General features: G+C 43.1%; 1 protein-coding gene across 4 annotated transcripts in view; it reads left to right on the top strand.

Moving 5' to 3' along the window:
* elfn1b (extracellular leucine-rich repeat and fibronectin type III domain containing 1b) overlaps positions 1 to 14,738 on the top strand; it is a 124,161-nt gene extending 109,423 nt beyond the window's left edge. For all 4 annotated transcript variants that reach the window (XM_056372020.1, XM_056372017.1, XM_056372018.1 and 1 more), the window contains 4 exons: positions 5,009 to 5,769; positions 5,860 to 6,013; positions 7,435 to 7,601; positions 8,952 to 14,738. In XM_056372020.1, coding sequence (XP_056227995.1) covers positions 5,486 to 5,769; positions 5,860 to 6,013; positions 7,435 to 7,601; positions 8,952 to 11,064 — 2,718 coding nt within the window. In that variant the 5' untranslated portion in view covers positions 5,009 to 5,485 and the 3' untranslated portion in view covers positions 11,065 to 14,738. The remainder of the gene's footprint in view (positions 1 to 5,008; positions 5,770 to 5,859; positions 6,014 to 7,434; positions 7,602 to 8,951) is intronic.

The raw sequence follows: 14,738 nt of genomic DNA, 5'->3' as shown, positions 1-14,738 counted from the left end.
GGAGCTAACGCTAGCTAGCTGTCTGTATCGGTCTGATGTCTCAACACAAACAGATTTCAGTCAAAAATAATTGCAAGCATGATCTGAGGTCATGCTGCGTATGACGCAGGTAGTTTTCCTCACAACAGCAGGGTACAGTGAAAGAAGTTGGTTACCCAGCGGAGGAGTTGGAGGTGGACAGCCTGTTGCCTGCAGCTCTTCAAGCTGCTCTCTTTTCTTCCATTACTCCCGAAAAGTGATCTGATAATGGAAAAATGCAAAATATGCCAATATCTTGTTATGTAGAAGCACTTTTGATGAAAAATCACGTGAACCCTGATGACATACACATCGTATTTCCTGGATGCTTCACAATAAGAAAACAGCTTTTTTAGTAAAGCAGCAGTAAGAACTGTTGGGTTTGCATTCGCTGTAATACACCTGACAAGGTGTAAAGACACTGAACATTAAACAGTGAGGCTTATATCAGTGAGATAAAATTGTGTTGGATTAGATGCAGGCTTCACTTCTTGTGTTTGAATTCAACGTGGGAATGGCAGACTACTACTACAAATAGAAACTACTCTATAGAAAAGGTCATTACAGAATATAAACACATTGAATGACGAATGGAGTTTGATTTCATGCAAGTTTTAAAAATTATAACTTTAAACAGCCTTCATTGCTCATTGGCTTTCCTGCTTATCTTCACCTTCATCATCAGTTTTCTGTTGATGGCTTTTTGCTGCGTGCTGCTGTACTGGCAGAGTGTGTGATGTTCAACCACGCAGTGAGGTGGGGATCAGTGTGTGTGTGTGTGTGTGTGTCTGGTTCTTTGTGCATGTATGTGTGTATATTAATGTGTGCCTGTCATTAATGCACTCATATTTCTGTGCAGGACTATAACCACTCTCCTAAGTGCTGTTCATCAGTCACACGGGGGAAATAAAGGTATAGTGGGGTGTTGGGAATGGGGTGTGGGTGTGGGTGTGTGGTGTGTGTGTGTGTGTGTGTGTGTGTGTGTGTGTGTGTGCAGTTGTTATTTATGACAACGCAGGGACAAAAATCTATTTCAGTGTTGAAGGATCTGGGATGGCAGCAGCAAGAAACCAGTTTGGAAGGACACATGAGTTTTAAACAAAAAAAGCGAGAGGTAAAATTATGACCCAGTCTGTCCATTACAAACATCACAGGTTTTTTACTTCCTGGTTCAACTTTCAACTACTGTAATTACTGTAGCTAAGCACACACCGATTTCCCGTGTAATGAGGGATTATTAGCGACAGTTCAGGCGCACTGTAATTTTCAGTTTTACCTCCAAATGAAGTGGAATAAATAATCTAAAGACTGAACAGTTTATTGGCTTGTGGTTGTGATATGTAGCAGTTGTTTTTAAAGGCTTAGATAACAGTTTTTGAAATACATACTTATTTGCTTTCTTTCTGAGAATTAAATGAAAGTAAAGAGTCAGTTGGTTTAGCTTAGCAAAAAGACTGGAAGCAGGGAGCACGCCGACACTCTAACTATATGTCATATCTACAGTAGTTTGTTTAGTCGGTTCAAAAACCAAAGTGTAAAAAAAAAAAAAAAAATGTGCGGTTTCACAGGGATCTATGTGCCGGGCTTTTTCACAACTGAGAGCTCATGTAAAAACCACAGCTCGTCATTTTAACACTTCGGTCTAACCATTCCCTTAAAGGGATCTGAATTTAGATTCAGGTTTTGACATGAGGAGGTATGAATTATTGATTAAATTATTGACTTTTACTGATATCGACTGCTTGTCAGACAAATGAACAGCAGCAAATGAGGCCAGTTATTAAGAAAACATTTGAAACTAAACCTCACAACATTAAAATGTAGGGGGTGCATAACTTAACCAAAGCTGCACAATCCTCTAATGTTCGTATGTAATGTTGTATATTAATAAAAGAACATCTCACTAACACACACACACACACACACACACACACACACACAAACACACAAACACACACAAACAACGCCTAACCTTCAACCAGATGTCACTTGTATTCTGTGAAGTATCAGACAAACTGGACTGAAAATGTAGCCTTCTTGGCAAAGGTGGAAAGAAAAAGCTTTAAACCTCCTCAACAGGAAACAACATCTTTATTGTATTTTTGAAGCTGGGCTCTCCTCTCAGACCTCTCTGACTCATGCTGTAGATCTGTTTAGTTGTCGGATCCATCTATGACACAGAGAGGTCTGAGAGGAGAGCCGAGCATCGGAAACACAATAAAGATGTCGTTTCCTGTTGTGGAAGCTTCAGCCTTTCAGTTTGTGTTTAAAATATTCTTTTGCTAACTGCCCTAATTTGTTGCCGTTCATTTCTCTGTGACAAGCTGCTGGCTCTGCCGGGATTATGATAAATGAGTGTGTATGAAAATTCTCAGTCAGGTAGGTTTTGAGATATAGATTCATTAGGTCGAATGACGCTGGACTTTGTTGTTTTGTCTTGTTAACGGCAGATTTGGCCGCTTTAGACTTTGTGTACGTGTGTAAATGTGTTTTACAAAATTGGGATGTTCTGCAGGAAAACAGTGAGGCTCAGTTCCCTGTTGTTTGGCAGGCTGTGTGAGAAAGGTGACACACTGCTGTGCGCACGTGTGTGTGTGTGTGTGTCAGTGTACCGCAAGCCCAGTTTTTTTCCCCATACATACTTTTCTCATAAATGTGTACATCTACACAATATATTGAGAGTGCCGCGACCTTGACGCCATAAACGTCAGCCTCTCAGTAACGCAAGGTTAGAGTCTACCTCAGTCTTCCTCCATATGAAGGTTTGTACCCTATAAATCTTTGAGTGTGACATGCCTGGAAAGCGAGCAGGTCATGATGCTGAGTGCTGGAATATTCCACGTGGCTGTTCTCAGTGCGTGTGTGTGTGTGTGTGTGTGTGCGTCTGTGTGTGAGTACGCGAGTACGCACAGAGAGTGCAACTGCAGTCAGGGAAGAAGGCGATGAATGATGCAAAATGGAAAAGAGGTCGACAGACTCTTAACAGTTCTTTCTACGCATATCACGTTAGTTACTACAAGTGTATTTACTACAAAAAGAGGTCAAGTGCGAGTCATAACTGTTACTGTATCTCTCCCTGGCCTCCGCTGCTCCGCACTCCTCTTCTGTCTTCTGGCCCTTCAGCTGACATCACTTACCTCTGTACAAAAAAGAGCCAGGCAGAAATCAGCCATCTCTGGACGTTAATTATACTGTTGGCTCACCCCGCCTGATCTGCATCCTCGCTACATCCCCATCCTCTCTGTTCTCAACAGTTTGTTTACCCGAGCTTAACCCTTGGTCAGCAAAACGGACATTTCCTGTGCATGTGTGTGTAGCTGGCAGCAGTTCCTGGCCTTCCTCTAGTGGCCTAACCGGGTAGTTTGTCTCATGCTATGTGGGAGGAAGTCTCACCATCAATTATAGATTGTGCTGACTGGCTGGAACAGCCTCTGCATGTGTGTACACACCCCAAACACTCACATATGCCACAAAACATTTGTGATGTTTATATAAAGAGCCGAGAAGAAACTGGAACTTTTGGATTTTGTTAGAGAAGAAAAAAAACAACTTTCAAAATCCTGCTGATATTTGTAGCAAATAAAACGTTAATAAAACAATCCTAGAACATAATCTTGCACTCTTTTTTTTGTTTAGTTTTGGCATTGATCTCATATTGATACTCAAATTAAGATTTGGTATTAGTAGCCTTGATACTTTTCGTATTAATCCATCCTCCTTTATTGAAGCAGCAGAGAAGCAGCTAGGAAGCAGGATAGATGACATAAGAGAATATTGATGGATGACTAAGCTAGATGTATTACATGTGCTAAAATGCTGGACAAACTTTATGGGAATTGTAGTACTTTTTTTAAAGCAAACTAATGAATTGTTGTTAAAATCATGAAATTTACAAAATATTTTAAATGCTTTTAAAAGATGAAGCTGACCTTCATTGAGAGACAGTGAACTGTGGCTATAGCCAGGACGTGACGCCAGACAAGCTTTGTCCCACTCTCGAGAGGCATTGCCCTCGTTTACCCTCCATCTTAGGTTAGAGGTGACACATCAGCACCTCTTCGCCTCGCCATTCATCTGTAATCAATAAGGAGGGAACAGCAGCCAAGAGATTCTAGTGAGGAACGCTGGACCTCTTGCTCCTTCCCACTCCTTCACCATCGCCCCTGTGATGTCACATCCTGTTTGTTGCTCTCACAGCGGAGAAAAAGGCTCTCAAAGAGAAGAGAGAGCCGCTATTCTCGCAAATTCCCCAGACAGAGAGCCACTCTACATCCCTCGCTTCCCAGCCTCCTTTTTTTCCTCACAGAATCACTGCCTCTTTCTCTTCCTGCCGTTTCATCCCCACCCTCTGCCTCACTCTTTGCTCCCATCTCGCCATCTCTCTCCCCTCCCCCAAACATCTTTGCTCACTGCTCTCTTGCGCCCACTTTTTCCTCCTCTTCACCACTCCACAGCACTTTGCGAGCCTCTTTCATTTCCCCACATGCCTCTGTCTCTCCTGCTCCATCAGACATCAGCTGTTTTTCGCAGGAAGTGTTTTATTTAGAGCAGATTAATTAATTAGATACAGTATCAGAGCCATGGCCATTCTTAGCCCAGGCCTATCAAGGGCCCAAGGCTAATGGTGTGGCAGAAAATGTGTGTGTGTGTGTGTGTGTGTGTGTGTCCACAACAACAAGCTGTGTGTATTTTAAAGATCTGCATGTGCTTGTTGTGCACTGCACCAATGTGTGCAATAATTGGACGTGTCAAAAAGGAAATGTGTGTGTGCATGCATAAATTGTGTGTGTGCGCGCGCGCGCGTGCGTGTGTGTGTGTGTGTGTGTATGCACGTCAGGCTTTTTATATAGGAGGAAACAACTACCTCTCTCATCTACCTCTATCTCATCAAGCTGGTAACAGGGTTGTGTTTGTTGGTATCTCACCAAACCACTGTGTTTCATTAGCGGGTCTTTTCTAACACCCCCCTCCCATCTCTCTCCGCCTCCAGGGACGAGTTCTCACACCAAGTGCAGACCAGTGGGCAATGAGGAAGAAAGAAAAGAGGTGCTTGTCCAATCAGAGATGCAGATGGCCACAGAGGACATGAGTACCAGCCAATCTGGCACCAAGATGACCTCCACTTGCCAATTAATACATAACAAATCAAATGTGACCCCCTAATTAAACAACTGATACAGTTTACCTAGACACACATACTGCCAATGAAGTGATACAGCCCCATCCCTGCACTCATTTCTACTTTAATAAATCCATTTCTAATAAGAGTTTAACAGTTTAAATTTGCGGAACCAGAGAAGCTGAGGAGAAGGAACATTTGTCACACTGTGACCACACCGGAAGCAGAACAGACACAAATCTGAAGTAAAAAGGCAACAACAAGTCACCATACGCAGAGATATTAGTATACAAAAACAAAGCCCTTATATCATTTCAAATGGCGGCAGCCTGCTTGAATAAATGTTAGATGGCAAGCACCTCTGCACGGCTTTCTCCAATGGATATTGCAACAACATCCCAAATGGCCCAGAGGACAGGACGGCAGAGACATAACGTGACTGGAGGTTCTTCATCGGCGGTCCTGTCCAGCGCCAGCTCCTTCCTCTGTTGGCTCACCCTGCTGTCCATAATGCGGTTGCCAATGGTTACAGCTGACTGTTGGCTTATCGAGGGGGAGAAGGGCTTTGTGTGGCTGGCTATCTGCAGTATGAACCAGCCGCCTTACGAGGCCATCCCTGCCCACATTAACAGGTAAGAGAACTCGTATCGAGAGCGGGTTTTTCTATACATTATTTCTGCCTCTTTGCCGAACGTCTACAGCCCTCACACTTCTCTCAACAGCACCATTGTGGACCTGAGGCTGAATGAGAACAAGATACGGTCGGTCCATTATTCTTCGCTCAGTCGCTTTGGCAACCTGACCTATCTGAACCTCACCAAGAACGATATCAGCTATGTGGAAGACGGAGCATTCTCAGCACAATTCAACCTGCAGGTGAGTGATGATAAATTTACAGTCACACGCTTGTGGAATAAATATTTGCATCCATACAGATGTATGCTCTTGGATGCACTTGTTAATGCACATGAAAACAACAGAGGAAGTTTTTCAAGTATTTTAAACTACCTCACTCCTCTACTTCACTGCATTTCAGGGGGAAATATTTTCCTTTTTACACCACCAGATTTCTTACACCAGTGTAGCTAATGTTTTACAAACAAACTAGAATGACCGGCTCACGGTTGTATGCCTCTGCCAACCAGCCAAGTTGCAGGAAATATGATCTCAATCTTCTGCTTCCTAAGCTACAGCGTTGGATAATGGCCAGAAATGTTTTTGCAGAACATTATGTCACAGTGAAGTCGACCTTTGACCTTTTGGATACAGTATATCATCACTTCATCATTTTATCCTTTTAGATATTTGTGTTAAATTAATTAGCATATTAATTTGTGAGTTATGGCCTAAAACGTGTTTTGTGTGGTCACAGTGACCTTGACCTTTGACCACCAAGGAAATTCCCTCGAGGCGTTGGTGCGGACGCATAAAATATGATGAATTCTGACATATTAAAATCCCTGAAAATATATAAAGTTGGTAAAGCTAGCATGATTTTAACCGGCTGAAATATTCAAACGCTGCTTACACCTGAATGCATCAGCAGGCTAATAATCCAATTACATAATACATAATTAACGCTGGGTATTAAACCTCAATACCCTCTTTGCTACAGACCAAAATGTAGCTGCTGCACCAAGAATCAAAAAGTAGCTTAGCATAAAATACCAGGTAAGATTTGTAATCATATTCACTTATTATTTAATGAGATATTTACTCCTTCAAATCATAATTTTGATCATTTTTGACAGAATTTTATTTAAACGATATTTAATTTTTATAACTGACACAAAGAGAGGTTTATAGAAAAACATGTTTAAGGGGCCATTCTGCATCATGACTATATTTTACATTTTACTTCTACACTCAAACAAAACGTACAAAAAGTAGATTTTGAATGAAAGACTTCCATTGTGCTACTAAAGACCTAAATTTGTCCACCACTACACACACAGATGGACACAGTCACACAAGAAAAGACAACACCTGCTCATTACGGCTTCCAGAAACATTCAGGCAAAAGTGTTTGGCCAAACTTAGCTGAACGCAGCCATAATGAACTGGCATGCTCACACATCTACCCCAGCTGCTGGAGCTGAGCCAGGAGGTAAAATGTGAACAAGACAGATCTGAGTAAATTCAGAACAGCACAGAGGCTTAGATCAGCATGTGAAACAAGAATTGTACTGAACCGTCGTCTGTTTGTTCTGTATGTTTTCCAGCTTGTAGTGAGTGATGCCTGGCGCCGACCGGCTCTTCAAAGATTAGAATAATCCCACTTGTCTTTGTCTCCCCAGGTTCTCCAGATGGGCTTTAACAAATTGAGGAACCTGACAGAGGGGATGCTTCGAGGCCTGGGCAAGCTGCAGTATCTCTACCTTCAAGCCAACCTCATCGAGACTGTTACACCCAACACCTTCTGGGAGTGTCCAAACATAGAGAATATTGATCTCTCCATGAACAGGTAAATAGGTGAAATAAAAAAGTAATGAGAAAGAAAAAGAAACCCTGTGGTAATGCTGAAGTGATTAGTTGATTAAAAAGAAAATTCATTTTCTTACAGCAATTTTAAGTCAATTATATAAAAAAAAAAAGTCTGGATAAATGAATAAATCTCCTTAAATGTGGGGATTTGCATTTTTGATCATAGAAAATTGAATTTATTTGGGTTTTTAAACTGTTATTTGGACAAAACAAGCCATCTAAAAATGCTACTTCAGGCTCCGGGAAATTTTAATTAACTTTTTAAACTGCGTTCTGACATTTAATAGAGTAAACAATTTAATGATTAATTGATTATAATGATTGCAGCCTGAAACTGTACCTTTTTTGTTGTTGCTGCTGCTGCTGCTGTTGTTTAATCGTGACATGATGTTAAAAGGGGGAATCCAACGTAAAAACCGAACAAACTGCCACTTGCAATCTGACTCGTCTTTCTGGGTTCATGAGGCAAACAGCTGCACTGGAGTTAGATAACAAGAGTACACATTTCTTAAACACACCCGAAACATTAATCTTAAATGTCAAGCCGGAAATCAAAGATCAAGGGCTGCTTTCTAAATTCTCCAATTTGAGCTTGTGTTGGGCAAACTTACAGGGAAGAAAAACGCACTGCAGAAGATGCAGAGACACTGCCAGGATTCTCAGTAGATCATGATGCAATGCCGCAACAGGCCATGGTTTCAATTAAAGTCGAGATCCCTACTGGACATAATGGTCTTGTTCTTACTGGTGGTGTAATTGGTATTGATCACATCACACAAATGCAACAGCTGAGTGGAGCAAGTTGAACTGTTCTTTGGGGCTCGCAGAAAAGTAATTTAGGAGATTGTTAAGACCATAAACTGAAGTCAATAGGAAGACTGAGCACAACAAATGCATGTGAAGGGGGGGAAGTGCACCGGTGTAACACACCAAAGTCTATTTACAGGTCTTGGGGAGAGCTACTGCATATGTGAAAGAAAGTTGTATAAAGGTTTTGTGCCTTCTGCCTGAAGGCTGAGAAGTTACCGCAAATCATTTCATCAAAGTCTGTGTCAAGGCTGAAGACTTCTGCTGAACAACTTTGAAAATTTAAAAAAAAAAAAAAAAAAAAAAAATGTGGGTGTGGAGTTAGAAAGAAGTGATTTCATCTCTGCTCATGGTTATATTAGCCGGTGCTAGCATTAACACACCTGTATCTCCAACTGTCGGTGTGGTTTTTTTTTTGATAAGGAAGAAGGAAGTATGGGATAAAGAAAAGGGCATCGCTGGTTTAACATGTCACATGGTTGTGTATTAAACTATGTGATTTTTCCCTTTGTGTCTCCCTCAGGATCCAGGTGCTGGACGGCAGTTTGTTCTCTGGACTCTCTAAGCTGACGACCTGTGAACTTTACACCAACCCCTTCAACTGCTCTTGCGAGCTTCTGGGTTTCCTGCACTGGCTCTCAGCCTTCCCCAACAGGACCAGTGAGAGGATGGTGTGCGACTCCCCTGTTGGATTCTCTGGCTTCAACCTCCTGAGCCAGAACCCCCGCATGGCTACCCAACGCACCGCTCTGCACGTGCTCAGTATTGTCTGCACGGAGGACGGCAGCAGCGTGACACCTTTCTATGCCATAAGCTCGGCCGACTCCACCACCATGTCCCCGGATTCTGCCTCTCCCTGCGGATTGGATGATTGTGCTTCTGGGACCCCTCCCGACGAGGTCATCAGCTTGAGTCCCATTTTCTCCGACACCAGTCCGCTCATGACGCTAAAGCAGGTGCTACATTCAAGCGCTGTGATAACAGTTCAGATCCCTCATCCGTACAGGAAAATGTACATCCTGGTGCTTTATAACAACAGCTTTTTCACCGATATCCAGAATCTGAAAAGTCAAAGAGAAGATATCGAGCTCAAGAACTTAAAACCTAACACTGACTACACGTACTGTGTGGCCTCTATACGGAACTCCCTGCGCTTCAACCACACCTGCCTGACCATCTCCACCGGCCGTCGGGCGGGGGCTGAGAGGATCGCCAATCAGTCATCAGCCACTCACTACATCATGACTATTTTGGGCTGCTTGTTTGGCATGCTGCTCTTCCTTGGCCTCGTTGTCCACTGCCTGAGGAAGAAGAGGATCATGGAGGAGAAGGAGAGGAAGATGAGCAGGATCCAGAGGACTCTGATAGAGCTCAAGTACGGTGGAGAAGGGGATATAGAGGGCGGGAGTGGAGGATCTGTGTCCCAGAAGCTTGCTGCTGGGGACAGTCTGTCCAGAATGCCCTACCTGCCTCAGGGTGGTGAGATTGATCCATACAAGCTGCAGGAGGTGATAGAAACACCAGCCCACAAGCCTGCTAAACTTAACTACATGGAGGTCAGAGGCTCTGGAATAGAGAGGGAGAGAGAGCGAGAGAGAGAGAGGGAAATGTCACCACAAGCAAATCCCCAGGGCTCTGTAGCGGAGATCTCTACGATTGCGAAAGAAGTCGATAAAGTTAACCAGATCATCAACAACTGTATAGATGCTCTCAAATCTGAGTCGACCTCCTTTCAGCAGGGGATCAAATCTCCTTCTTCTGCAGGCGGAGGAGCTGTTTCCACTGCAGAGCCACAGCTGGTGCTTCTCTCAGAGCAAGGAGAGCGAGGAGAGAGAGGTAGTGAGTTCCTCTCCCCCGTGTATAAAGGAGGGAGAGGAGGAAGAGAAGAGCGGGGGAGAAGCTACCATCATTCTCTGCAGCGGCATCACAGCATGGAGGCTCCGCCAACCTCCAAAAGGCCCAGCACGTCCTCTTCTCCTGGCTCTGCCCGCAGCCCACGCTCCTTCCGCTCAGAGGGAGGTTACCACTCGTCAGAGACGCGCTACATCGAGAGGACCTCACCCGGAGAGAGAGGAGAGAGAGGAGAGAGAGGAGAGAGGGGAGGTGGGGGAGGAGAGGCCATCCGTACAGTCACCCCGGCAGCGGCTATCTTACGAGCAGAAGCCCAGAGAATCCGCCAGTACAACGAACACCGCCACTCCTACCCCGGCTCCCAGCAGCACCTCCAGGAGCTGCAGCACCACCCTCAGATTTTGCAGGAGCTCCACCACCACCCAGGGGGCCGTAAGCCCTCCGTGTTAGACCCCCTCACCCTCAGCAGGCAGGCCAAGCAGAGAGAGCTGGCCTACTCCCAGCTCTCGCCTCACTACCCACTCTCACCCCAGTACCACAACCTCAGCTACTGCTCCAGCCCCGAGGAAGACGAGGAGGAGGAAGGGCTCCTGTGCACCCCGACCCTGGGCTTGTGGGAGAGGTTCAAACTGCACCGTAAGAGGCACCGGCAGGCGTCAATGGAGGACGAAGGATATGTGGCAGCCGGACATGCTCTGAGGCGAAAAGTTCAGTTTGCCAAGGATGAGGATCTTCACGACATACTGGACTACTGGAAGGGCGTGTCTGCCCAGCAGAAGGCCTGAACCCACGCCCGGAAACCCCAAACACTTTGAAGATGGAAAAATAGCACTGCACCCATAACATATTGATGCAGACACACACACTGATACAAAACAAGACCTGTAAATACACATAAACACACACAACTTACAGGATCTACAGACTCAAACTACACACACAACACTCACACTTTACACAAACTAAGCCTTTTCTTCTGAGAACATAAAGGAGGACCAAACTAATATATTATATTGAACAACAAAAATCATAACTTATAGAGAGACTGAATTACTTTTTGTAATGTAATGAAAAATTATAGCTCAGACTTATGTAGCTATTTGTACTAAGTTTTGAATGAAGAGAAAAAAAAAAAAGAATCAACATTAAGAACAGAAACCTTAAATGTTGCCGGGCAACCCATCCCGAACAGCCTGGCTACGCGTTTGATCTGACATTCATCAGTCCCGACCACGGCATGTTAACCTCGCCGATTCTCATTACGTCTGCGGATTGATCAGGATGCTTTGTGTCGCAGGGGGAGGTTGGTTTTTGCATCGCGTCCTGCGATGCGGCCCCGAGAGCAGACATCTTGAAAGATCTGCCGCCATTGGGGAGATTTAAAACATCCAAAAAAGAAATTCTGGATGGGTCGCCAGGCAACAGAAATATTTAACTGTGCTGAGAATGAGTAGGTAGCTCTCACCAGAGAGTGAGTATAATGTGCCAAATCAACCAAGGGGATAGTAGAGCCCTACTGTGTACCAACATCTCCTCGCCACTGTTTTTATATACAGAATTTAAAAAACCTAGAATGATATGTTGTTATTACTATTAATTATTCTTATTATCATTACTGGTCTTCTTATTATTCCTATGATCCTCATCATTAATATTCTATTATTTGAATATGGCATGGCTCTGTCGTGTGACTGTGTTTTGACTGTTTTCGGCCTCTCAGCTGAGAGGTGCACACCAACAGAGACAAACAGTACGATGGACAAGACATTTGAGTTCTTCTTTTCTACCAAGAGGACTGTGCTCTCTGCTGAGCCAGAAACAAACCCGTCATTTCTCTTGGAGAAACCCTTGCTACACCTGCTCCTCATCCTCCTTAAAGAGGGAACGCTGTACAGACGAGAGAGATGAAGTTCTATATTTGCAACAGAGGTGACTGTTTTGTTTGTACAACATGGTTTTGAAATCTTTCAGACTTTTCAGAAACCAGAATCCCAAGTTAGTTACCTACCTGCTCACTTACAACGGTACGTTTTTGATTTTGAAATCGAACTAAAAAAAAATTCTAATCTTCAAATGAATGTCTTCAATTCCCACAGGGGAAACATATCTGCACTGTTCAAAATCAAAAAACGACTCTTAGGAAAAGACCTAAAACTCTCAGCTTCCTTCCCGATACACTGTAGCTCCACTGTGTTTCATCAACAATTCACCCCCCACCCCTCCCCCCTCTTTCTCCACCTATCTCCCAAGTTTTTACTTTTTACGTTTTGGATTCCTCTGGTTCCACTGTGCCAACTTGATAAATCACAAAGAAGTATTTGAAAAGATTTTAAATACTACTATTTACAGACCTCTTCCTCCTTCACATTGATACACATCAGTTTGCCAAACAGAACAAACGATTTGCACAAAAACGATCCACCACCATTGGCTCACTGCTCCCCATTTCTATCCTCCAATCATTTCTAAAGACCAAAGTACTGTGGTAGTAAATTGACCCTTATAAAAACCCCTGACCTGGCCCCCTGACCTGACTATTTACCCACCATCACCCTTACAGTTGCTACTTTAGCACATGTATACACGCGCATCCAAGTGTACTCATGCACACACACACACACACACAACTCCAACCACACACAGATGAATGTATTCTCTGAGAAATCAATACTGTTTTAGCAGCTGGTTTTTCTGTTTCTGATATATGAGCTGTATTCAAAAAACAGTGTCTTCATCTGTCTGGCAGAAAACTTTCATCAGATGGCCACTTGTGTTTCAGTATTGGAGATAAATAAGGAATACTTGGCTTTCTAAAAAAAAAAAAAAACAACAAACAACTAAAAAATCTGACCAAATTTTTCTCATGGACAACTTCTCTCACCAGTTTGTGTCACCAACTGAACCAAATGTTGTCGACAAGAAGCCCAAAATTGCAGCTGCAGACGGCTATTGAAGTAATACAATGATGGGGTTCTGCCTTATCAAAGGTTTTCAAAACTGAAAAAGCTCTTGGTATAAGAAGTGTTATAGTAATGTAATTCGTATCACTTGTGTGGTGAAAAAAAAGAAAAAAAAAGAAGAGACTTCATGTATATCTGCAATATCTGCAGGATCTAAACAACTGGAGGCTGAAAAAGAGGAAAATGTGACGACAAAAATACTGCTGTTTATTCTATACAGAACTGTGCTACAACAACTCATTTAAGAAGACTGTGACCGAAGGGATTGGAGTCAAGAACATTTCAATTCAGTGGATTTTTGAGTGTAACGAGCTCGTAGTGTTCGCAGTACTGACAGATAATTCGTAATAACAAACACCTGACTGACGGAATCGCGCCCCCACCTCGCTTTCTGAATTGAAACAGAATTGACTCCAACCTAGAGACAGCACTGAAAAACTACACAATAGAAACAACAGAAGCTGGCAAACAATGATAAAGTTTATTGGTGAATGGAAACACTGTATAAAATATTTTTTCTCTGCTATAATGAGTTCAGAATGCTCAAGTCATTAAGCCCAGTTAAAGCCATAATCGTGGGTTAGTGAAATCACCACAGCTGTTCGTAGCACTGAAAAAGCACATTGAATTGTGTGATTAACAAAAGAATAAATAAAAAGGCAAGTTATTTTCCCTCCCCTCTTACTGCAGCAGCTACGACATGAATCCTCTGCTTCTGCAGCAAACAGCTCTGATCCAAAAGGAAACTGATGAGCCGCGGTTGTTTCTGCATCACACGTCCCAGATTGTGGCTTTAACTAAACAACAGCCTTAAAACATTTGATTTTCTTTAATCTTTTTAACTTTAGCATTGCTTTGAAAAATCCAAAAAAAAAAAAAAAAAAAATCCTTGTTTCTTAACTTATACTTTCCTGACTGCAATTTTGTAATTGCTTGATTCTTAAGCCTCACTTGAGCATTCTTTGAGTAACAGTAATATCAATGTAGCGATGTATTAAACTACTGTTTTTGTTTTTTTTTTTTTTGTTTTTTTTTCCCTTTCTGTTTATGAACAATAATGGCCTGAATTCATCACGTGTCAGAGAGTAGCAGAGCTCGTCTAGAATCAGACGACAACGAGCCGGCGGTCAAGGCGTCCAGTCGACGGCGGTGACCCCACCAGCGCTGCTGCTCTTTGAAGCGTGATGAAGAGAAACTGTGTTTTTGAAACATCAATGCCTAGAAAGTGGAAACAAATAAGAGGTCCTTCTGACAGCAGACAGAAATGACAATGGAGCATGCTGCAAGGAAATCCTCAGTGGAAGCTTGTGTTACATTCTTCTGGTGAATGACTCAGGAGTGAGAGAGCAAGAGAGAGAGAGAGAGAGAGAGAGAGAGAGCGAGAGAGAGAGAAAGAGAGAGAGAAAGTGAGAACGCTCTGCCATAGGATTTCTCAGAGGCTTTCTTTATTTTCTTGTCAAAAAAGTTTAAATGAGCACAATAAAATAGCCTTTCTTTCA

This window comes from Seriola aureovittata, chromosome 3, assembly GCF_021018895.1.
Source record: "Seriola aureovittata isolate HTS-2021-v1 ecotype China chromosome 3, ASM2101889v1, whole genome shotgun sequence".
NCBI classification, from domain to species: Eukaryota; Metazoa; Chordata; class Actinopteri; order Carangiformes; family Carangidae; genus Seriola; species Seriola aureovittata.
This window is presented reverse-complemented; position numbering and strand designations above follow the sequence as displayed.